The sequence below is a fragment of the Apostichopus japonicus genome, chromosome 22 (assembly GCF_037975245.1).
Source record: "Apostichopus japonicus isolate 1M-3 chromosome 22, ASM3797524v1, whole genome shotgun sequence".
Lineage (NCBI taxonomy): Eukaryota > Metazoa > Echinodermata > Holothuroidea > Aspidochirotida > Stichopodidae > Apostichopus > Apostichopus japonicus.
This window is the reverse complement of record NC_092582.1, coordinates 4,148,978-4,175,287: the sequence shown is the minus strand read 5'-3', so window position 1 is coordinate 4,175,287 and position 26,310 is coordinate 4,148,978. Positions and strand designations below refer to the sequence as shown.

Genomic DNA, 26,310 nt, shown 5'->3' with positions numbered 1-26,310 from the left:
AATGGTGTTCTTGTTTCATTGAGATTTATTTTATCAACCTAACGTTTCCGTAAGAACTGTCAAGGTATGGGTCTCATTATGTTTTGTGTAATTTTTTGTTGAATTGAGTCAAATATTGTCTCATTCAGTCCCCTTCAGTGTCCATTATTCATCGAAAAGTGACTTTCCCTATCAAAACCTGATGGCAAAAAAAAAACTGCCTCAATGAATAGAAATACTTTGAGTTTGGTAGATTCACAACAGAGAAATTTTGAAGAAAACTCTTCAGACAAATTTCTTGCCAGATATTTTGTTTGGCACGCTTAGAAACGCATACTTTTCAGTATACTACGGTTTCTTCAAATAAAAGCATTTCGTTACCAGAAGTAAAATAACACATACCCTACTGGATAATTTTTTTTTTTTTGCAATCTTGATTCTGAGGCATGAGGATTTCAAAAAAATTAAAATAGACCAGTTAACTGTAAAGCAAGGCTGTAAGTTTTAAGACTTTTCAATCTGGAAAAATCATGAACTTTTAATTCTAAAGCAAATATGGCAGCAGCTAGGGTTGGTAAATTGGCTTTTAAAAATATGAAGTATTTGGCCTTTTCTTTTAGACTTGTGCAGTGTGAAGAAAAAAAATCATTTGGCATTTTCTGAAAAAAATTGGCTTCTGTTTCAACATTTTTGCCTGCAAAATAGTATAGATATTCCATACCTAGTGTTAATTTACTCTCCCAAAAGTTGTAAAAAAAACATTTCTCGTGGCTTTTCAGTATATCTTGATTACACTTTGGCCTTTATGGGCTACTTTCTTTTTACTAGCTGATTTGGCTTTAAATGCTCATGACGATCTACCAACCCTGGAGTTAGTGGTAGCATTATATTCAGCATATTCAATACTATCCCTCAAATAACCAATCTTCCCCGAGTTCAGAATCAGGTTAGAGGCTGGGACAAAATGGTTGATTCTTCAAGTGTGTGTTATTGTTGAGTTTTCAAGTGCTGAGGTTTAACAACTATTGTAAACTGTCTAATTGTTTTTTTGTTTTCTTCCTGGGAGGGTTATGCAGCTCTGGAAGCCCCTGCTGCCCTTAATGAATGAAAACTCTCTTCATTATCATTCTCTAGTTTTTGCTACCCCAAATATTAAATCCTTGACTTAAAAAGTCCTTGTTCTCACTGTTTTGACATCTTTGAAGCCTAGTCATTCTTGCTATGATAGTATTAGATGTTAGATTTAGTGATGACTGATGGGAGATGTAAATTCTTCTTCTCATTATCTCTAGATGAAGATGCTGTTATTAAAAAGTCTTCTATTTGATGCATTTCATGTCTTTTTATCAGAAGTATAACCATTTTGTTTTTTCTTTCACATTCAACGCAGCTTCTTTCAAAGCAGGGTATTTTCCCCCCATTTTCGATTGTGTGCCTGTGTAAATCCAATGTCAAAGGCTGAGCCATTTGTCAGCTGATAAGGTGTTAAGGATAAACTGGTGAGAAAGTCGTCACTTTTTTCATACGGACGGAGACAGAAAGAAAGAAATGTAATTATTTACATTAATTTGTAGTCGTCAGTTGTTTGTATGTCATCAAAACTTTTCTATTGTATGCAGTTTATTGCATTGAACACATTCAGAGTTATGACTTCTTATATTGTACTAGTCAGTTGTCTTAGTCAGTTGTGTAGTCAGTGTGGTACAGTATTGTTATTCCACTCGAATGTTTGGCAGCAGTCATTATGTGTTGTGAGTGTATGGACCCTCATCAGAAATGCCGGGAGAGTACTAATTACCATGTGCCTGTAACGAAACAAACAAATACAAAACTTTGCATGATCAGATTTTATCTTTGAATTCCTCTTTGTCTACGAGTGATGTTTGATGGTCATTTGTACTTCGAGTCGGAAGAAGTATGAGGGTAGTTTACCCCGGTTCCATAGCTACTTGGTTTTATGATAGTTGGTATATCTAACCCCCACTTCACCCAACCCCCTTGTTTGTACTTTCAATCACAACCTGATGTGGGTAAGGTGGGGTTTTCTTCTGTTAGAGGTAGGATAATGTTTAATGATATTTTCTTTATTTATCAAGGTTTTTTGTACAAGCTAACGTTTCCATAATAACCTTACACTGTACTAAATTTACTTGGTGAAGGTGACATCCAGAGGCCACAACACTTAAGGATTGAACAATCCCCATCATGCCCCCAAAAAAACAATTTCATCATATGGGAACAGAAAGATTGGGAATCTTGGATTCCACTATTACAAGTGGCCTCTATTATACAATCTTAACTCCAACAGTTGCATGTTTTTCCATTGTCATTCAGTGAATAATTGGATTAGTTGATTTCTGGTTTGGTTACTAACATAGCTCTGATGGTATAGGGCTCCAGGGCTTTTTGGTTTCGATGATAATCGTAACCTTTGCAATCATGCGTGTGTGTGTGCGTGTGTGTGTGTGTGTGTGTGTGTGTGTGTGCGTTTGTGACGCCCAGCTTGTAAACACGTTATCTCAAGAAGGGAAGCTTGGACAGTTCTCATATTTGGTACATAGGAGTATCTTATTGAGTACAAGAAGCCTATTGTTTTTGGTGTAGGTCAAAGGTCACTTGGGGTCACCAGGGGTCAAATAGTGAAAAGCTTGTAAACATGATATCTCAAGAAGCAAAGCTTGGATTGATTTCATTTCTGGTATGTAGGTTGACCACATTAAGTACAAAAAGCCTATCGTTTTTGGTGGATATCGAAGGTCATTCAGGGTCACCAGGGGTCAACTTGGATTGATTTCATTTCTGGTATGTAGGTTGACCACATTAAGTACAAAAAGCCTATCGTTTTTGGTGGATATCGAAGGTCATTCAGGGTCACCAGGGGTCAACTTGTAAAAACCTTTTCATAATATACGGTATCTCCCATCGTCCAGCCTATAAGTATATGACATGGGCGATTCGCCTCATAAGAATAGGAGAGCCTACTGACAATTGAAAATGATCTTACGGGCATCCGTAGATTTGAATCTGAACTCGCGACAATATCCCCATTGACTTAAGTGTGTCGCTAGAAGTCCTGAATTGCTATGTACATATCTACATACATGTGTGTGTGTGTGTAACAGTGTCTTCCAAGGCTTGCTTGCAGACAGTGGCGTCACCAGACTTTTCAGTCTGGGGGGCACAGGGGGGGCACCAGCATTTGATGGGGGGCACTTAGGTGGATACGGATCGCCGTCCTGGGGGAGGGGTCTAAGGGGAGGGGGTGCCCCCTCCAGGCGCGGTAGAACGGGAAAATTATTGGGAGGGGGGCTAATGTGTAGAGACTATCTAAGCGGAGCGCCACCATCGGTTGGCGCGGAGCGTACAAGAAATTTTTGGGTTTTTCAAACCCCCAGATGGCCGGAAACGGCACTTCCCGAGTGTTTTATGCTGCGAATACCTAGCCCTAAAATATGGGTCTCAAGCCTGCAATTTCTCAGATTGCACGTAAAAGTCTGTAAAAACAATGTAATTTGTATATTCGATGGTGTTTTAAGAGAGTAGCTATTACTCGTAGTGTACTCGCAAAGACGTTTTTGAGTGTAGTAAGGGGATGCTGGAGAACTGGCTGAAATGAAGCAAGTCATTGGCCTAAGACGAAGTTGTGTTGCGCTTACCGGTACTCACACTCACTGCTTCACGGGGCGTGAAGATCACGCGGTTGGGGTGACAATGTGGTCTATAGCCAGGGGACGGGCCGAGGGCCCCCAGCATTTACTAAAATTATTACACCTATATAGTATACGTGTGCATCGGACAGATCGACAAGTATATGCATTGAAAAATGGGCAGATGCACGTTTCGGAGCCTTGGTAAATATTGGGGGGGGGGGGGGGCTTATCATGCATTTGCCCCCTCAACTTTTTCATTGGGGGCTGAGCCCCCCAAGCCCCCCGGTTCCGTCGCCACTTCCCCCTCCCCTTTGGAAAATTTTCGCATACGGAGGATGGGCTAGATGCAAAATGCTGCCACATTTGATGCTAAATTCGATCTGAAGATATCTCCAGAAATTGCTATTTTGAGATAATGATTTTAACAAGGGGCAGAATTTTGCAGAGGATATGAACCACATGCTGTCGATATTATGCCTAACCCTATATCAATAGAACCTACATTTGTTGAATTAATGTGTGCATGACCCCCGACTCCTTTCTTGTCTTTCTCGTTTTCGCCCATTATCTGTTAAGAAGTAACAGGTTCCAGCATCGTTATTGGCTCCTATCAGGGATCTCACCATGCAATCCAAAGTTTAATCACACATCGAGTATGGCTCAGTATGCAGGTGTGAACATTCGCCATTTGTTCCTACAAGCATCTAACCTCAAATGACCTCTGCACCCCCTACACAACAGGGTTAATATATGGGTCCAAAAATATAGGCAAGTATGGTGCCTGCGGACCCTCACATTCTCACATTTCGTCAGCTCCTAACCTGTCATCCTCAGACCAAGGCAACATATTGCAGTACCCTCACTTCTCACAGTCATGTAGCTCGCGAAGCGGAAGTGTATATCCGCTGGTATGGCGTGAGCACTGACACATTCAATGTAAATATCGACACCTGTTGTGATGGCGCAGGTCACGACTTCGATACCCGACGTTCAAGGATAAACTTTTTCATTTTTTCGCAGCTCATTTGAAGAAAATATGAATTACTGTGCTTCTTTGTCCTTATGAAAAACCAACTCAGATGATGGGAGTTGAATATAACAAAATATATATATATTTTTTTTACCAACCCAAATCTCAGATGGGGGGCACTCGGGGGGCACTGGGTTTTCCAGGGGGGGCACGTGCCCCCCCTGGCCCCCCCTTGGCGACGCCACTGCTTGCAGACCATAGATATATAAAAGTGCTAGAGCTACTTCAACACTTGTGACTCATCCGTATGGATATTTTGCTAAAGAGTTGATGTGATTTCGATGGAATAGTGCACTTGAATGGCGAAGCATGCCTTCTCTAGAAAATATTTGTAGATCATTGGTAGTTCTGGTTGGATGTAAGTTGCACAGGTACCACGAATTTCAAAACATTTCTTGGCCAGCTGCCAAGGAGAAACTAGGTCAAGCACCTGTGAACTTGAGATTTGCTTTCACTCTATGGAGTTGGCTGTAATGTTGGCCTAGTTTTACTCAATAACTTGTGAAACTACCATTGACAGGGTGTGACAAGGTTGATATTTTGGGACTAGTTGTGAATGGGGTAAGGGATTGTTTCAAAACATAACAGTCATGTGATCCAATGTCAACAAAGGTCAACCAGGGGTCAAAACTAGTATTTTTGCAATAACTTGAGAACCAAATGTCCATTAAGGTTGGGAGTTAAGCTATTGTAATACAATAGTAGACCTGCATTTGGGTGACCTTTGACCTCAGGTTGACCTCCAGTGACCTGTATTAGCTTCTTTCAAGTTGATTCTTTGAAGTTTGGTGGGCATATTCCAATCTAAATTGTCCATAAGTGGACTCCTCTGCAACCTTAATGTGCGAAGTTATTAGAGATTTGGTTTGGTTTGTAATACTTGGTGTGCGGATTCATAACATTGAGTACAAGAAAGGAACCGGCCTACTGTTTTTGATAGAGGTGTGTATAACCACGTACAGACTGACCTGTGTTAGCATGCCATAGTGTTATTGTAACAGCTAGTTCTGGTTATACTAACAAGCAGAAGTCTAGTGCATTGAAGTCATCGAAACCTCAATGCATTTTGCATTCTGATTATCAATTGTTTTGAAAACCGGGTAATTTGCATATCATCCACACTTTGCCCACCTGTGCTGTATGAAAAGGTATCCCAGTACTTTGTAGAATAACTTGGCAATTACCAGAGAGCCAGTTGGCTTTGTGATTCCTTGCCATATAATTTCAAATAACTATCTGCCTAATGTAGAGCAAGTGATATAAATTTGTCTATAAAGAATTAAGTGACAACCAGAAAAGATTTCCAGCTCTTATTTGTAGCACTCCCTTGTGGCCAGTGGCGTAGCTACGGGGGGGGGGCGTGGGGGCGATAGCCCCCCATGAAAGCTTGTCGCCCCCAGTCGCCCTCCCCCCACTGGGATTTTGGGTGTCAAAACAAAAATACATGTGCGAAAAATATATCAACTGAATGGTCTTGAATCTCAATGATGACCACTCATGAACGACCCTTCGACCGCGGACCGGCAGTTTGCTATAGTTGCTGAAAAAACCTGAAGTGACATAGCGCATAGGCCGAGAAGTCTACAGTAGTCGCACTGTACTGAAAACGCATGTTAACGACCGTCGAATAATACAATTCCTTACTACTGTTTACTACTGAATCTGTGAGTTCGACTGTTCGGGCAAACTTTGCCTTTGCCATTCTTTTTTTAAATATCCATAATCCCTACCATACAAATAAATACTAATACAAACAGCCAATCAGTATCTTGTAACCAGTGCGCATTAACTGATCAAACAAGCTAGTGAGCAATGCTATACCCTTATAGAAAGATGGTTTCCAGGTACTTGAATGCCAAAGAAGATGTTAAAAGGTAAAATATGCTGACATCATACACATGTTTCTCACATCATTGCTCGCGTCATTGCCTCGATACCCTGTTACATTTTCAATCGGGTTTTCACTTCTGGGACGTACCCTGATGCTCTTAAAACCGCTAAAAAACCAAATTTTCAAGGCCAACAGTGGCGGCACGTCCAAACAGTCAGGGGCGGATGCCCCCCCCCCCCCCGACGGACTCAAATGGACTGCTGGCGCCCTTTTCAGCTTTTAGCACTTTTTACTTATTAGCGATTATTGACTTTTTTATTGCACTCTCATCTACCTATTTACATTTGTCAAATTTTGTTGGTGTAGTTTACTGACAAAATGCTCAAACGTACGGCGGTATTTAATTTATCGGCACTTAATTCTGTTGTACGAAACTCTTTCCAAGAATTGTACGGGGTTTTCGATCTAGTTTTTCGAAAACATGAGCACTCACAACGATACTACAAGGGTTGTGATGAAGCGCATGTACTTTCAACACCCATATAAATTTCCGACTTGTCACAAATGGCGATGACACATATTTATTCTTCGTTTATCTGCAAATTAGCACAGCCCGGAAAGGGTCATTTCCGGCGATCTAGGGAATATCTTTACTCAAAAAAATTTTGTACGCTCCGCGCCAACCTGTGGTGGCGCTCCGCTTAGATAGTGTCGAAAGCGCCCCTACAGGCCATTCTCGCCCACCTGACCAATACCCCTAGCTCCGCCATTGCCGGCCAATCAGTCTATCACCCTAATAATATTTCAGACGCAATCTTTGATGTCAGTTTGACATATAGTTCGGTCATTTCAGTATGTTACTTGGCTGAAAGCCCAGTCAATCTTTCTTTATTTTCCACGCGCAATTTGCAGATTTGTCGAAAATGTCAATGCCGGTGTGAAACTCACAAAAGATATGTCATGATATTTCAAAGTAAATTACTAGATTGGTTTTTTTCTATTTCACTAAACTATTTGATGATCATATCAAAACATGGGATCTCAAAATAAAGGATGTTGAGAAAACTTTAGAGCAGCTTAGAAGGCCTGGGAAGTGTCATTTCCAACGATCTAGGAGGCATTTTTAGCTAAAAATTCCCTGTACGCTGCGCGCCAACTCATGGTGGCACTCCGCTTAGATAGTAACAAGAAAATGGTCAAGCCCCCCAGCGCCCCCCCCCCCACTGAAAAAATCCTGGCTACGCCACTGCTTGTGGCACATCAACCGTTTCTTTCACTGCAAGGATTTTAAAAGTGTAGAATTTATATTTCAAAATGTTTCAATATCCAGAAACGTCTTCCTATGTGAAATATATACAGATAAATGTATTAACAAACTCAGCTCTGCCACTTTACTACCATCCCTTTAATAACTGTTATTAATGAATGAGCCTCTTCATGACATTAGTTGATACACTGTGAAATATTTATTTTTCCAAAAGCAAAAGTCATCTAGTGTAAATCGTGGAGAAAATGGCCAATTTTGAGCCCATTTCTTGATATAACCTGTTGACCCTGTGAAGCTCAGAGGGCAAATACTGATAAGGCCCCTCCCCCCCCCCCCCCTACCTGAGTGTCTTAAAGTGAGTGTGTTAAGGATTATCAACAGACTGAAACAGTTTTCATTTCCTGAATGACTATGTTCATTGAAGACTTATAGAGCACCTTCACAAGATCACGCTATGTTGCAAGTTTGAACTTTGTGCATCTTCCACTGGAGATATTGTGTGAACAATGTTTTCAGACTTTCACCCGTTCTAACCTCAAATGACCTTTGATCAACAATCCTTAACCAGAACCAAAGGGGCACCTGCATACCAAATGTACCCCAGTTAACTAGTTACTAATAGTTTACTAGCAAGTGTCACATACTCACACGCCTACATACATCGCTATCACCATCGCATAGATTCGTTCTGCCTTTGGCAAGGAATCAAACACTGAGGATTGAGGAAAAGATGAGAAAGAGACAATAGATTGTAGTGCTACAATAAGTCCTTTATTAACTTCTTGAGTGTTTGGCATCATCAAAAGCATATGACCTCTAGACTTCTTACATATCATTTATATGTACAACCACCTTGATATGCCACAAAAAAACTCGTCCTCGTTTTAAGATCTGAGCTTTTTAAACAGAGATACCAATGAGACCATACAATCTGAGCCCATTTTTTAAACCGAGTGATAAATGCCACTCGTGAATTGTACAGAGAGGCTTCACACACATAAACTGATCACATCACAGAAGATGATGATGATAATGATGATGATGATATAAATGGACTCTATACAGGTAAAGTGTTGAATCATTTACATTGAAGTGATACCATTGTGGAATAATTGTCGTCCAACGGTACCATTGGTAAAACAGTCGGCCTCCTTGCAAAAGTTACGACTGCCGCAGTTACCCTCAACTATTAACAGATCAACACAAAAAAAGAATGAGAAAGGAAAAAACCGGCTTCGTCGTTTTTGACGAACTACCTCGCAAAGGCTTGGCATGCTACCTACTAAAAGATATAACATTCATTTTTTTTTTAGAAGCATGACCCTTCTTTTGTTGGGTGTTATGTACACTGAAGACGGAAGTTAGAACCACTAAAGATCAACGCTATGCAACTTGAAACGATCTGGTCGAGAAGGAGTAAGGAAGAAGATAAAGAAATAATTTAAATAAACTTCAATCCAAGCACAAAATTCTCCACTTAAACCAGCTCAAAGGGAAGGAAAAAAACCAAAAACATTCACATGGTTAAACTTTTATCAAACAGTGCAAAAAACAGGTTAAACGCACTTGCATTGAAAACAGAAAATACCAATAGGAAAAAACTTCAATCTACAAGAAGAGATGACGCCATACGAAAATTTTCATTAATTTTTACATTAATAAAAAAAAAAATCTCCAAAAAAATTGGGGAAAAAACAAATGATTATTATATTCTCATTATGGAAATACTGATGCTCAACAATGAAAGTTTTTTTTTAAACAGTAATTCACCACTGCTAATTATTAACGTTTAATTATTATTGATAACGAAGTGAGTACAATGTGTACAATGATTGATTAGCCTTTCTCAACTATGACTGACAAAGATTCTGAAATGAAAAAAAGAAGTTGTAAAAAAGGAAAAACAAAAAACAATCAGCTTTTAATACCACCGATTGATAGTAACTTTCTATGCGTACGTAAGGCTACATAATTACATGAATCTCTGGGATTCTTAAATAGTTTTCTTAAATTCTTAGATATTGTAACCAAAACAAAGTAAATCAACCAAGTATTAACAATAAACAATCGTTGTAACACTTTAACAATTTTAAATACTTATAGGGTAGTTTGGAAAGAGGCCAGATGACCCCATCTACACCAGCTTCAAATTACTGCAGCGTTTTAAACAGTTCTTCACACTATGTCTCAAAATTTTAATTCAACAAACAAACAAACAACAAAAATGAACAAATGAACCAAGCAAAACTTGCTTTAAAGTCTTAAAATTTTCCTACACATTTTCACATTCAGATAAAAAAAAGGAAAAACAGAAAAAAACAAAAAAAAAAACAAAGAATTGCATTCCAAATACATAAAGGCAAAGAAGTGAAAACAAGACATTAATTGAGTGAGCACCCACTAAAGAATGCCACTACATTTGAAAAGATGATTTTTTTTTTTTTTTATGTGCACACCAATTATAATCCTGTTCTGGATGCCTTTTGTCGTTCAACAACAGTACAAAAATGAATCAAGGAGAGTGAGAAAAAAAAAAACCCAAAACACTAAGGCAAAACACAGCCATTGTGCTCTTAAGGTTTAAAGGCAAAAAGAAAGTCCATGAGAAAACAATCCAGCCCCCCCTCCTCCTCCCCAGGGTTGACTTCCAAAAATAATTGAAGTAAATATCATGTTAATAAACAAATATCCAGTTCAGTTTTCCACACACCAATTTTTTTGTTGTCAACAGTTCATTCCCAAAGTCAAATATTTACACCAAAATTTTTGTTTGCCTTCTATTCTTTTAATTTCTTATTAGTTCTTATTAGTACAACTTGCTGAATGGAAGAAACTTTTCAAGTTTTTTTGCTACAAAATTCAGAATGCAACATTTTCACCCACAAATGGCAAAGGATACAAGTCCATGGATGACGACAACAACAACACTTAGAGTGTATCGCTGTAGTGAAGGTTATAATGAGAGAAGTTGCATCTTTTGAAATCTGCACAACCTCGACAGAACATCTTAAAATAAGCTAAGAGGTTTCATTTCCTTCCTTCAGCTATAGACACAATTCTATTTTTCGCCGATGAGTCTTTACAAAATGCTCCTGTGCATATCAAACTTGACGTAATAATAGTAACCACATATGCGTCAATATTTCTGTCACCAATCCACAAACAAAGCAAGCACAGTTCCCGCCCCCCCCCCACCCCTTTGATACCTTCAATGTTGCCAGTTTTCACCGATTTCTTGTTGCTTTTTTTTCTTCTTCAAATTTCTCTCTTAAATCAATAGAAATAAATAGATAGATGGGAGGGGAACAAACTTCTTTTCAGTTCAGCTATGGGTTAAATAAATTAATCCATCAACTACTTCCCCTTTCCATCGGTTTTGCCGCCCGATGATTCCTTCTTCTGCGTCTTGGTACTATCGACCTGGTCAATCTCCTCCTGGTCAAGCTTTGCAAAGTAAGCCTTCGTCGAGGCCAACAAGTCCTTCCTCTCCTGGGCCTGTTTTGTCCTAAGTTCCTCCTCAGTTAACCGTTTCTTTGGCTCCTGTGGGATGTACTTCTTTTCACTCTGTGTACCCAAAAACAAGAGTCATGTAACTACCAACAATTCAACACAACAAAATTATTGAAGATTGGCATATTCGATAACCCCCCCCCCCCCCAAAACTGTCTGGCCCTTTATCTAGAGAAAACCGTTCTATTCGGACATACTGAAACAAACTTTGAAGATATAAACATTATTAAAGATTTGGAGGAATTATGAACCAGCGCTTACCAAAAAATTGACAAACCATGAGCCAAACAATTTCTTGTTGGCAAGAAGAGGGGGACTAAAGATTCTGAAAATGACTAGCCTAAATCTCAGGGCAAGTCTTAATAAGACCTTATTCAGTTTTATTCTTTTCAAATTATGGTTCAACCTCCTCTGGCCTTCCATCATTCACACGACACTGAAAGACTGACAAATTCTTGACCTCCGATGTAGTTTGACATTGTTAAAGATGAATTTCCTTTGGATGGGTACAAACTTTACAAAGATTTTTTTGTTTTGCTTTTTAATATTGGTGATAATAAAGCCTACAGAATAATTTCAATGAGAGTGTATTTTTTTTTCTTACCCTATTTGGGAATACCAGCTTGCTCGGGGCACCGTTTCTGCTGACATTTGTTGGAGGTTTCTTGAAATTGTCATTTTGCTTTGGTTGCTCCTGGCTGTGTCCTCCTCCTCTACCACCACTACCTCCTACTTTGTTGGACTTGACACCAGGATGCTGCGATGGCGGCGGTGCTGATGACGATGTCGGAGGAGGAGGTATCTGCTGCTGTTGTTGCTGCTGCTGCTGCTGTAGGAGATGTGGAGGAGCTCTGTACCGCATGGTCTGCGTGTTGAGACCACCTCCGGGGGCCGAAAACCGCATCATTGGTCCAAGAGGGTGAGGATGGTTCATCATTGGTGGTTGTGGACCCATCATATGCCTGGGAAACTGAGCACCTCCAGGCCTTACCCTGAAGCTGCCGAGAGGTGGTTGGTTGTTGGGGTTCATCCTGTTGCCATGATTTGATGATGGTAGACTCTTGGGCCTTTTGTTCATCTGATGGTCAGGCAGTGATGGTAGTGGCATACCATGCGGTTGAGAGTGGGAAATCTTCAGATTGTCCTCCTTTCTGTTGGTGTATGGTCCGTGGTCCCTACTCCCTCTGGTGTCTCCTCCCCTGGAGTGATGATGATCGTTGCCTTCCTTCAAGGCGGGCTCCTCCGGTCTCTTATCCGTATTGGAGGCCGATGGTGATGACGATGATCTGGAGGGTAACTGTTGCAAGTCGGCTTGTTTGGAGGGCGACATGCTACGCATCTCACTCTCGACCGGTAGCGGGATGTTAGGATGACTTGACATGGACGTCTGAGAGAACGTGAGGTGAGGTTCCACCTTGGGGTTCGTCGTGATCGGGATGGGCATCACCGCCGAAGAGGAATGGATGCCGGATGAATATGGTGAACTGACAGGTTCAGAGAAGGCAGACGACTTTGACTGAAAAACACTAGATGAAACAGGGCTGTAGGAGGAGAAGGCTGTCCCAGAGGATGGAAAGTCCGGCCGGGTTGGGGGCATGCCATCACCTTTCACCATGGCGTCAAACTGACTTGCAGCAGTGGGGCCTTTATCATCCAGGAAATGGAGTGACCCCTGCCTCACCGATGGTTGTTTCATGAAAACGTCTGCATCCTTGTGTGGTTTCCTAAACGGATCATCTTGGGTAGGGTAAGCGCTGAGTGTCATCATGCCGGCCGATGAGGCCGGCATGCCCATCGGCTCTGGGACACTACTCGTGGTGGTGCCGACGGCGCTGCCCGTCAGGTACGCGGGTTGTTCAAAACCAGGCCTCTTAGCCGGATTGAATGGCTTGGCATCAGCATGCAGGGAGAGGTAGCTGCCGACCTTGTGCTCCATTTGCGACTTCTTCTCATAGTACGGCATCATCACTGTCGGCTTCTCCGTCCGGCCAATGCCGATGTGCCGCGGTTGGAACTTGCCGATACTGTTTTGGTTGGTGTAAGACTGCATGTGGGGCGCAGACTGCTGGATGCTTCCCTGACTTGCCTGGTTGACATAGTGAACAGGACTGGGAGCTAGGGCCAAATGCTGCAGGTTCCCAACAGCTGAGGAAAGTTCAGACGCAGGGTTTCCTTGGAATGAGTTGAACAAGTTGGCAGTTGCAGGCCTCTGCGTTGCCGAGATCGACTGAGCCGGTGCATTGTTATGTCCCAAGAAAGACGTTTGAGGTTGTCCGTAGCCAGGCTGTATCGATGCAATGATTGGCCCACTCAACACGGATTGACTGCCAATAGGATTGGTAGCTCTTTGCTTTGTATATGATGAAGAAAAGAAAAGACAATGGAATCAATGAAATCTTGTCTTACCCAACCATGTACACACTGCACTTTCTTCTATCAACCATGTGCAAACCGCACTTGCTACTATCAACCATGTACAAACTGCACTTGCTACTACCAACCATGTAAAAAATGCACTTTCTACTACCAACCATGTACAAACCATACTTTCTACAATCAACCATGTACAAACCACTTTCTACTATCAACCATGTAAAATATGCACTTTCTGCTACCAACCATGTACAAACCACACTTTCTGCTACCAACCATGTCCAAAATGCGATTTCTACTATCAACCATGTACAAACTACTACCATGTACAACGGCACTTACTACTATCAACCATGTACAAACCGCACTTTCTACTACCAACTATGTACAAACTGCACTTTTTACTAACAAACATGTACAACCGCACTTTCTACTATTAACAATGCAAAACTGCACTTTCTTCTACTATCAACCATGTATAAACTGCACTCTCTACCAACCATGTACAAACTGCACTATCTGCTATCAACCATGTACAAACCGCACTTTCTACTATCAACCATGTACACACACTGCACTTTCTATCAACCTTGTACAAACTGCACTTTCTATTTATCTTCTAGTGATATTCTGGTGGTTGAAGTTGATTGCTTAACAAATATGCTGGAAATTGGTCTGCATCTATTTATATATATATAGGTCAAAACCACACACGCATTGCATTTTTTATGGCAAACTTGAAGTTGTCAATATTGGTGGTAATATGTGCAATACATCTGGCAACAGTTGATTGAATGAATGAATGATATCATCACGACAACTCAGCTGAAGATATTCTTGTTAATTCACAATATTTCTACAATAAAAAATTGCATTCATGATGAAATTCTAAATACAGAGAAACTCGAAAGCTATGAAAAATATTCCAAATGTATCAAGTTTCGAGGATATATCAACAAACAGATTAAAAAGAGGAAAGTAAAACCATTGATGAACATTTGACGTTATGACATCACAGACCACCTGCTGTGATCTACTTCAGGGAAGAATCGAGGGTTTAGCCAGTCAACCGTATCTTTAGTTAGGCACATGATATTGAGATGGACTTTTCAACTAACAGTCTAAACTATTCTTGGGTTGTCCATATATAAGAGTCAGATTGTCTGCCACCTGAAAATCCCTTAAATACATATTAATGGTTATTATCTCAATAACAATTATTATTCTGGGCAAAATTCTGTACCCTTCAAGGCTCTGTAACAGCAATATTGCCAAATGGGCACCGTGAAACCTGACAAATGTACGTAAATTTGTTTTATGTTCTGTTTGGTAGTACAGCCATTGTGTTGACATTCCTGCCCCTTAAAGACTTTTGGTATCATTATAACGTACGGGTATAATACTAAACTTTCGTCCTTACCTGTCCATACAAAGAATTCCCAGTGACCGTCATGTTAGGGACTGATGCGTACCCTAAACTGGCTACCGTCTTGGTGACGCTGCTGGGCTTCATCAAGACTGAGCCACCGCCCCCGTACTCTCCCCGTGACGATCCGAACGGCATGTAGGACTGACTGGGTACCATCTGAGATATACTGGTGGAGAGGACACTGGGGTACGCGGTAGGGAATGCTGCCGAGTAGGACTGCTGCGTGGCAGACTGCTGTAGATACGACTGGGTGGCCGTCAGCGACTGCTGCGTGTTCAACATCGGTGGCGACTGTGGGATACCCGTACTCTGACTGAACCCATATTGGATGCCCTGTTGTTCGGGAAGACCAGAGGGGAACTGCATCGACTGCAGAGCAGTGGGCTGTATCAGTCTGGATGGCAAGTCGGAGGTGTGGTACGCGAAAGCAGCTTCATTGTTTCTGTGATGCAATGGGTACTGGTTGGCATCCAGAGACGCTGGACGTGCAGTCTGGTGGGTGGCGATGACCAAAGAGGGGTACCTCATGGGTGACGGCTTGTGGGAGAATTGTGGAACCATACGTGAATGCACCTTGTTGGTCGGGATGTCAAAGAGTGCCATGTTGCCTCTGTCGGGTTCTATAACGTCTTCCTTCATGGGAGGCTCGAAGGAGTCCATCTCCTTCGTGTTGAACATATTGTTGGCCTCGGGCTGGTCGTAACTTGGAGCCATAAAGGTATTGAGATTACTTTCTGGTTGGGTGTCGATCATTTCATTGTTCGCATTAGCGTTTAAAATTTCGAGCCCGGTAGTGGAGGGCTGCGGGAGGACCTCTGCTTTCTGAGGGAGGTCCTTTTCTGTGCCGAATGTGCCAAAGGTTATTTCATCTTCGCCGTTGGTTGCCAATAGACTAGCCATGGACTCCTGTGGTAATGAGTGAGGGGCCATTTCTTTCATGGGTTCCAAGTCTTGGTTCATCTCTGAAGCGGGATCCATCTGGTGATCCACTGGCTGAGGTCCAGGGCCACTGCCACTGGCATACCCCAACTGAGAGGTGGCAGCATTAGACTGTGACACCGCGAGTGACCTGTAATCATCCCAATAGTGTTTGGTCTGCTCTATGGACATGCTGAGACGCTGGTCGTCTGCGGCTCCCATCTGCCGTTGAGGGTTCGCAGGGCTGATGTCTATGGGGTGTGACATGCTCACTGGTGCGGCGATACTCATGGGGGCAGCATTCAACTACAAACAAGAGACGAGTAAAAGATGAAGTCATTCACAGACAAAGAATTAAGTAGATGCTGCAACAATTGTACCGTACTTTCAGTTTATATCTACAAAGATGTTTCTGAACAAGTTCCTTAGCTACAAACATTTTCCTTATTAGTACTTGACATTCAACATTGCAAAATTTCTGTCTTTATTCTCGCGAGATTTGTCGCCCACACCATTTTTATAGTAGTATTGGTGACATTTAAATTTTTAAGACTTTTGACTATTCCATTATTTCACATGCGGGCCCCACAACAGGCCGAGCCAATAAACCAAATTTTTGTTCTATTTCAAAATTAGAATGCGACAAAAATGAACACAAACAAAGCTTTACCCTTACCTCCTGTGAAGCAGACACTTGAACTTCTTCTGAAACGTTCAGTAGTCTGTCTCTGTTGCTAGGCGGTGGGTCTGTCTTCAATGCCTTTGAGAGGGGTATACCCCCCAGAGGAACCGCGCCTACCCCTGCGGACCAATCAGTCTGCGTCGTCATGACATGTCCTGTGGTAGGCTGGCTGCCGCTGGCAATGGCTTCTGCTATGAGTTTGTTGTTATGCTTAGTGTCACCACTTGGAGAGCTTCGCTGCGATGGTGGATTCGAGGCATGGTGGTCACTGTTCAGTTCTATCCCGCTGTCGTGCTGGTCGCTGGCTTCTGGCTTCCCTGGTGAACCCTTAGCATTCACAGTCATGGCGGACGCAACTCCTACGGGAGACTGTGTGGCTGTGGTCATAGCTTGGGCTTGGTAGGGGAGTTGCAGGGGTTTGTCCCATGCATTGCTCACAGGTGGTGGTGGGGGTCCATTGCTTGAATAAGTCCCTACCAAAGGAACGCACAGAGAAAAAAAAAAATTAGCAAATCTTGGACAGATTTCAGGAAAGTTAACACAGGTGATAAAAAACTGATACTAATGTTGCCACTACGTTTCAAATCATCAAAACTTCATAGCAATTTTAATCACAGAGGTGATTTAGAAAGACTTTTCATGAAGAGTGGATTGGAAATAATATGGTAGTCTCTCATTCAGTGATATACCATTGGTTTTTGTTGCAGTAACCTAAGAGCCATGCTAGTAAATTGTGCAGGGAAGTAACATCTCATCCACCAAGATGAATAATAATATCAACAACACAGTGAGCAGTAAAGTAGGGATGGGTTGAGTAGGTGAAAGGGATTACATCTTTCATCATGTTACACCTAGTAATGACGTCACATTAAATATTAGGCCAGGCAAAACATCCCAGCTATATATCATGTGCAAGAGTGGACTGTGGGCTGATTCTATTTATCAGAGTAAAGATGAGTCCAAGAGGCTAAACACATGGATGCCTATTTATAAAATACAATCATATTTTGCACATCAATGCTCAATTGAATATAGGATAGGGTGGTATGACTGAGACTGACATCACTAGCTATAATTAATAAATCACTATTAACATTCAGATCACTCATCTCATCTGACCTCAGGCGAGGCGTGAACACTAAGAAATGTGTTTTTCCCCATAGAAAGTTACCAGACATTTTAAATATTGTCTGTTGTTGGTTCTCCTTCAAGGCAATATAACATTACAATCCAGTCAAAGTAAAAAAAATTCTTCCTCACCGAAGACAGAATTGTTCATGGAGACATTGACCTGTTGGCTAGGACTGACGGTCATCCCTGCTGGTTGTTGGGTTATGGGGATATTAGGCCTTGACCCAGGGGCACGGTTCAACACCGGTGAATCCCCCAGTGTGGAGATAACAGGACCGCCGTTGCTAAGGCCAGTAGCCACAGGTTTGGTCAGACGTGCTTGCTGCTTTGAAGAATGCCCTCTCTTCATTGAGGTGCCCAATTTGGGTTTGATGACCTTTAATTTGGATGACAAAATTAAAAGACAAAATGACAACTTGAAAAGACAAAAAACTGGGTTACTAGGTGACGATACACAAACATGGCAAATGAGAAAATATCTCAAATGCCAATAAAGGACAACTTCAATCAATGTAGTGTGAGCACGATAGGATAAGTACAAGTATACACACACAGTAATAAAGAGTACAGACATCAACAATATTAAACATACAACTTCATAGAGGATCAGTTCCAGCACACACCTATCAAAACATGTTCCTTGGACTCTTAAATATCACATATACCACTCCAACACTAGGAAGGTGGAGGTCCACTTTTCTTATCCAACCGTCTTCCAGAGGCATTCGATAAGTGATCAGGTGATATCCAGGCATAGGCAGACCAGATTTTGGACATAAGTTATTGACTCACAGTGGGGGGAAAACTGCGTGAAATACAAGCAGATGTTGATATCAACTTTCTATTATCAAGTAAGCAGTTATCAGCCGAAGTTACCCCTCTCCCCCCTCATCCCACCTCTCAATAAACGAAAGGAAAAAAAGAGAATTTCCATCATTATAAATTTGAACCTACATCTAAGACAGATGTGTCCAATCTCCTCCGCTCTGCTTCCTGTCTCTGGGCTCGTTTTGATTTCACTTCTTGGAAGCCTTCACCTGGTGTCAGTAGGTCCTCTGGGTCTTCCTTGATCACTTCTGGCATATTATCAACCATCACAATACCTTGTGAAGAGAAAAGAAAAGGCAACTAGAATAAAAGCATTTTCAAACCATTTTCAATAGGTAGGATATCAAAATATTTTGCTTTTTTAAAGCTTTTAACGGTAAAATGGTGGGGTCAATATGCCTTGTGAAGAGAAAAGAAAAGTACATAAGAATTTGGGTATTTTCAACCATTTCAACAGGTAGAGGATATCAATATATTTAGTATTTGAGAGTTCTATTATTCAAGATAACCTGAAAGGTCACAACATCTGTGAGGAGAAAGAAAGTCACTAGAGTTCCAGCACTCAATTGGGAGCATTATCGAAGAAACATTTGGTTGTCTGCAAGAAATTAAGTCATTTCAGATCACTTGACAACCCTTGTTTTAACACTTGTCAACACTTGACAGGTCAGGTCATCAGTATCACCCCCACCCCCCCCCCCCCCCAATTTTAGCCTGCTAAATATTGTGTTTTTTGTAGCCATTAAAGTGTGTAATAACAACTTGACAGTTCAAAGTCAAATAAAAGTGAGGGAAAACGATTATGAGGGTCGGCAGAAACTTGCTTGTCGAAGTGTCATCATGAGTGACTGTTACCTGACTTTTTAGCGCAATTGGGGCAGGGCAAATTTATAAGGATATTCTCTGGTTGTCCCTTGGGCAACAAGGTCTTACCATTTGGTAGACAGAACAGCAAATGTGTGTTGTTCGAAAAGATGTAGCAAACTTAAAGACAGCCATAAATATGTACACCGTAGCAGAGATGTGTAGGTTTGGTGAATAGAACAGTAATAGGTACACCGTAGTAGAGAGTGTAGGTTTGGTGAATAGAAGAGCAAATATGCTCACTGTAGGAGAGATGTGCAGGTTTGGTGAATAGAAGAGCAATATGTACACTGTAGCAGAGATGTGTAGGTTTGGTGAATAGAACAGTAATAGGTACACCGTAGTAGAGAGTGTAGGTTTGGTGAATAGTAGAGCAAATATGCTCACTGTAGGAGAGATGTGTAGGTTTGGTGAATAGAAGAGCAATATGTACACTGTAGCAGAGATGTGTAGGCTTGGTGAATAGAACAGCAATATGTAACCCCTAGCAGAGATGTGTAGGTTTGGTGAATAGAACAGCAATATGTACCCCGTAGGAGAGATGTGTATGTTTGGTGAATAAACCACCCGCTTTGGGCCACTAAAACTCCCCTTTCAGGTGGATCATAGGCTTTCATACCACTATTGCAGTATTTCAAAGTGATGGAGTGTGATACCAACTTTTGAAGTAGATGCATATGACTGGTCGTCATCCACCAGACGACCTCCAAACCTGATTTTGGTTGTCCTAGCCGGATTTGTATGTCTCTGACGATTATTAAAACTTTTAGTGAGCAAAGTAAATAAAGAAAGGCTATCTATGATGTCTATGAGTATTACTGTAGAATTTCTATAAACTCTTATCATCAAGTTCAATCTCATTTTATCAAAAAAAAATTACCTCAAAATATATAATAAATGTTGAAAGATGAATGAATGTTACCGATAACTCACTAGCTATATTATTTAGATCATAATTCTGGATGAATTCCTTCTTCCTCTCCTGTTCCACCCTGGCTCGTTCCTTCTCCTTAGCCTCGTGGAGGTGGATGGGGGTTGGTTTGCCATGACTCCCGACCAAAGGCTTCTTCTGAGATGAAGATTTATTTAAGGCATCCTGTCGGGTTTTCATGGGGAGAAAAAAAAAACATAGGATCTCTCCAGTTCTTGTCGTTTAAATTGCTAGAACTCTCTTCAGCTTTTTTTTCTCATTTTGTCACCCATAGTGTTTTACCACTCCTCGGGAGTGTTAATACAGGGTGTAATTTATCAACCAAAAACCGGGCCGACTGCCCCGACTGAACACAATCCGCATAAACTGGACCTTCGTGGCCTGGTGTTCGATAGTCGTGAAGACCATTGGACGAACAACTCAAACCAACACACTCAACAACTGATGAGCCCACACCACTAATGTTTTCATTTAACACTACTTGCTAATTTAAGTCACATGCCAATGCACTTTCCTGTCATTGGTCAGATTTGATAGAACATTCGATTAAAAGTTCTAGCCCTAAACCACCGCACGCTGGCGACTACCGGGCAGGAAAATGCCCAGTTTTCCAGACTGAAGCCGATGCAACTTAAAACTGGCAAAGTCTCGATCAGTCGTAGTCTAAATCACATGTATGCAAGATTATCCAACATTTTCGACTTAACTACAGCAGAGTTGAGTTGAGCCGTGATTAGTTGGGTAGTTTGTTGTAATAACACTGCAGATTTCTATCTGGAAATATTGTATTTACAGTGTGTGAACTGCACAGACGACCTTCCTTGAGATGTCACGTTTACAAGATTTTCACATTTTCCTCTGTTGACCTCGAATAACCTTTGACATTCATGAAAAACACTAAAGATTGTATACCAACCAACAGCAAGCTACACACCAAGTTTGCACTTCCTACAACTTCTACTGCTTGAGATATTGTGTGAACAATGTTTTCAGACTTTGACCCATTCTGACCTCAAATGACCTTTGACCAACAACAATTCCCAACCAGTTCTACCTATGGGGAACCTACATACCAAATATGAAATGTACCCCAGTTAATGAAGTTAGAGCATTAAGAGCAAGTGTCACATACACACACACACACACCCACACACATACCATCACCACTGCACAGATTCCTTCAGCCTTCGGCAAGGAATAATCATTTGTATGAGATTTTTGATAGAAAATGAATCAAATTTCTTGGTATCTGCAACTCACTTGCACTGATCCAGGGTTTGAGAGATGTACCTGGTCCATCCTGAACACCTTCCCATCCCTCTTTGCTTTATTGTCCATGTTTGTATTCCTCCTGTCATCATACTTGGACTTCCCGGACCTTCTGTCATCGTTGGCTGCCCGACCAGCAGGCCTGCCTGGCCCACTTCTTGATGGACCTTGTCTGGACTTGCGGTCATCTCTGTGGGACCCTCTTAGACCTACAAAAACAACAACATGATAGTAAGTGAGTGAGCAGACGCCCACTTACCACCCTGACTTGCCCTGTCTTTACAACTGATGTTCCTAAAAGTAGTCGTCTTCCCTTGAAGACCAGTTAATGCAGCAATGCTTGATCCTTACACCATTCTCATTGCTTTAAAGCTAAATGCTATAATATACAACAAAGCGGCTCCTTAAACTTATACGGTTCAACTTTGGTTAAAAACTTTTGTTAAAAAGCAATCATAACTTTGGCCACTGTGTTCCATACTGAAATCCTTCCACAGACTATTGTCACAGTTCTCTCTGTTCACCCTTCACAACACCTAAACAAACCATACATTGATAGCATGCAATTCATCAGTTCTCTCACTAGATTGCAACAAACTGATACCAGGATAACTAAAGACCACCTACCTTGCTCTTCCTTTCCCTTGTCATATGGCTTTGGACCATTGCTAGTAGCCCCCTCCGCGTCTCCTGGCTGCCTCTCTGGATCCGAGTAGTCTCCATTATTCTCCTTGGTTTCATCACCCACCCTCCTATCGTTGAAGTCGCTGCTCTCCGACGCCGTCTCCCATTCTTCATTGTTGTGCTCCGAAGAGCTCTGCTTGACCAGGGTCGGCCTGCCTACTCTCGGGGGCGTCCTCTCACCGCTGCTCAGACTGCTGCCAGGGGCACCCACGTCTCTACTCCTCCCTCGACCCAATGAATCCATCCTTCCGTCTCCGTGTCTGGGATTGCCCCGTCCTCTCCCTCGCCCGTTCACTTTTTGAAATCTAGGCGGCTTTTCGGGCCTTTGGGGTCTTGGTTTTGGTGGCTGCCTCTGTCCTGGGTGTCGTCCCCCTCTGGTACCCCTCCTACTTCTGTCCATGCCATCAGAGTAACTGTTTCTTGTTCTTCTGTAGTCCGGGGTCTCCTCGCCTTCCATCTCGTTCAATTTGGTCTCTTTATTTCCGTCGTTCTCTTGCGGGGTGCCCCTCTCACTTTTCTCGCTGCTCTCGTCTGCTTCGCTGTTATTCCAAACTGTGGGTCGCATCATGGCTCCCTCGTCTCTCCTGGAACCTCGGTTGTCATCGCGGTTTGAATAATAGCTATCTCTGGAGGATCCCCTGCCCCCTCCTCCTCCTCCTCCTCTGGAGCCCCTTCCTCTACCTCTCATACCTGTGAATGTTCCTCTTCCCCGTCTGGATGGCTCCCCTCTAGGTCTCAACTCTTTACTACTGTCGTCATACGTCATCTCCTCTCTATATCTGTTTCTGTATTCACCTCTGGAACTGCCTCGTCTCGGCCTGGTATCCGGCCGTCTGCTAAACTCCCTCCTCTCGTGGTGGTCTCTACTGGACGTGTGCCTGCCATCGTATTGGTTTCCGTGGTGCTGCCTTCCCCTGGGGTCTTCCGATTTGGTGACCTCGCTGGTTGCACCCTTCTCTTCTGCTGTTGTACTTTCCCTCTCTTCAAACTTAGTGTGATCACCTTTCGCATCCTTCTGAGACTCCTTCTTGCTCTGGCTCTCTGAATCGTCGTCCGAGGAGGTATCCCAGTCATCTTCATGTCTACTGTTGTAATGCGAACTGATCAGCGGCCTTGTACCCCTCCCTCTTCCTCTGCCGCGTAATGACATACCTCTGGTGCTGCCTCTCGGTGGGCGGGTACCACCCGCCCCGTATCTTCCACCTCTCTCCCGTCGATAGGTGGGGCCTCCTTCAATGCGCCCTCTTGTGGGTCTCTCTGTGCCTCGTCTCTTGGTGTCGCCTCTTCTTCTATCGCTATCCTGCTTTGGTCTCGGATACCTGGTTATCCTTTCCCTCGTTCTCTCACCTGTGGGGGCTTCTTTACCGACTGTTTCCGCTTTCGATGACTCCCCTTCCTCCTTGGAACTTTCCTCTTTCTGGGGCTTCTCTTCAGCAACTATTGCCTCTTCGAATTCTGCTTTCTCTTTCACGACGTCTGCGACCGATTTACCTTCCACCGGTTTCGCGGGGTTTCCCCCCTGCTTCACGGGTGGCTCGGGTATCTTCCACGGTGAGGCTGGTTTCACCTGGTTCTCCTGGTTAGCCCCCACCCTAAAATCACCTTTACTCTGTGCTTCTTTAGAGGCTGTTGGTGGCTCTTTACTTTGAGAAAGATTTCGGATTTGCTTAACTCCTTCTCCCACAGTTCTCCTCTTTCCTCTTTCTGGCGGTCTGGTGTAACTCGTCGGCGCTGCCTTCACCACCACTGTCTCTTCCATCTTCGTCTCCTCTGGTTCTTTCTCCGGCAAGGGTGCAGACGATTCGTTCTCCTTCTTCCTCCTCATAACTTCACCGCTATCTTCTCTCTCTATTGCTCCTTGCTCAGATTGCAAGATGGTCTGATCCTGGAAGACTTCCTTCCTGAATGCAGCCGGGCTCTCCTCGGATTGAGGAGCGCTGCTCTCCTGTTTGGGCTCCTCGTGTCTCTCAGAGGTCATTCTGTCATCCTCCTCCAATTCTTCCGTCTTCCCGGGCTGTGTTGCGACTCTGGCTTCCCGCTGCTCTTTGGGTAACCGCTCTATCACCTTGGGTGGCTTCTCCTTCTCCTCAGTGGATTGCACCACTGGTGGACTGTCCCTGGTCTCCCAAGTTTTCCCTCTCTGGGATTCTTCCCGAGAGTTTGACCTCGACACCTCTTTCGGAGATCCCCCAGAATGCTGGCTGTCGTTTTCGGAGGTCGCCCTCGTCCTCTCCTGTTGGCCATCTGAGCTGGCCTCCGAGCTACCTCTTTTCCGAATGATCGTTCCTGTTCAATAGAGAAGAAATTTAGACTTGGTGAATTATTATTCATACTATTAAATATATTTATAGATTGCTACCTACTTTTAGTCCTGGCTAAAAGTAATTCCCCCTTTCCTCACATGCACACATGAGATGACAATATCACTGCCTTTAGGGTCAATAATTGTTCAAAATGCTCCTCGGGACAAGTATTAGCCCTCACTTACTTCAGATATCATTATGTAAAGTCATATCAATGTTTTCACATTCTTCCAAACTGCACTTGTCAAAATGATTCAAATTTCTGTCAAAAATTAATTTCTGTTTTTGCTATTATACACAGACTACCCCCATTTTTCTTTCTATTGAAAGGCCAAAAAAAAATCTGCCAACTTACTCTGACCTCCAGGAATATGTTCCGGCCCTGGGGGCACACCGCCCCCAGAAGGCAGAGACCTCGGGGGCCTGTTGGCGTCTCGTTCGAAGGATCGCGGCTGCGAGTGAAGCTGTCGAACCGAATCCTGAAGTGTAAGGAAGGAATCAGTGATACAATCGTGGACTGAAACCCGGCAATCTTGTCAAAAAGTTGCATGCAATGCCATTAATGTGACAAGAAAATGCAATTTTTTTTAAAAAGTAATCTATGTTGACCACCGCAACCCACCAGCCTATCGATATTACTGGTTACACAGTGAATAATTTTTTCGTTATCGCATCGCTAAATGGGCAAATTGCTCTACAAAGATGCCATCTGATGTACACAGAACCTTAGTATTCAGTAAGAGACCAAAGTTCATAGCCTTCAAAACTACTATGCAAAATGTTACACTATATTATATCCCTGTTTTAATAGTTGTATATATACATATCTATGTTATTGAGGAGATTGACAGGTTTAAATGACATTAAATTTGTCGCAGATAGATAAACGAATAAATGAATAAAAAAATACACCCTGCCATTACCTGAGTTGGGTATTGCTGTCTCCTGGCCTGCTCCTGTTGTTTTAAGAATCTGGGAGGCAAATTCCTGCTGTTCTGCCTTCCAAAAGTGGAAGGCCCTCCTCGACCTTCCCTCCCTTGCCGGGACCCGTCGCTGCTGCCACTTTCCGTCCGCTCCCTCCTCTTCATGTCGTCTCGAGAGGGCGGCCTATCTACCCTGTCCTCCTCCCAGTCCCTCACTGGCTCAGCCTCCTCTGACCCCACAACGACCTCTGGTTTATCATCAACTCTTTGCGCCATTTTTTGCTCCAGTTGCGCTAAAAGACTGCTCGCCCCTTTCTTTCTCTCTCCTTCTGCCTCTATTTCTGCTTGTGCCCTCCTCTGCCGGGCCCTCTCGATGGCCTCTGCCATTCCGCTCGATTGCTCCTGTCGCCTTTGTCTCCAGTTGTTGTCCTCTTTATCTATGGGGGGTTCTGGAACCTGGAGGTGAAGAAGATACAATGAAAAAAAAAAAGAATTTAATCAAAGTGCTAGAAAACTGCACCATACGCATGCGCTCTGCATTATTCAAGCATTTTACGTGGGAATATATGGTTATTACAGTTGAATGAGAGAAAACTTTCAATTTGTGGTTAACTCTCTATAGAGAAGTACACCCAAGTAACAACTATTGCATTCACCAACTGGATGCCTCCTTTCAGGTATCTGATGACTTCAAATGACCTGTGCCAT

General features: G+C 42.7%; 1 protein-coding gene across 2 annotated transcripts in view; it reads right to left on the bottom strand.

Moving 5' to 3' along the window:
• Positions 1-8,506: 8,506 nt before the first annotated feature.
• LOC139964258 (uncharacterized) overlaps positions 8,507-26,310 on the bottom strand; it is a 42,698-nt gene continuing 24,894 nt past the window's right edge. For both annotated transcript variants that reach the window (XM_071965712.1, XM_071965713.1), the window contains exons 12-22: positions 25,603-26,058; positions 25,035-25,158; positions 22,320-24,662; positions 21,684-21,901; positions 20,426-20,588; positions 18,755-18,903; positions 17,930-18,176; positions 16,664-17,142; positions 15,061-16,293; positions 11,872-13,617; positions 8,507-11,321 (exon numbers count right to left, since the gene is read on the bottom strand). In XM_071965712.1, coding sequence (XP_071821813.1) covers positions 11,112-11,321; positions 11,872-13,617; positions 15,061-16,293; positions 16,664-17,142; positions 17,930-18,176; positions 18,755-18,903; positions 20,426-20,588; positions 21,684-21,901; positions 22,320-24,662; positions 25,035-25,158; positions 25,603-26,058 — 7,368 coding nt within the window. In that variant the 3' untranslated portion in view covers positions 8,507-11,111. The remainder of the gene's footprint in view (positions 11,322-11,871; positions 13,618-15,060; positions 16,294-16,663; positions 17,143-17,929; positions 18,177-18,754; positions 18,904-20,425; positions 20,589-21,683; positions 21,902-22,319; positions 24,663-25,034; positions 25,159-25,602; positions 26,059-26,310) is intronic.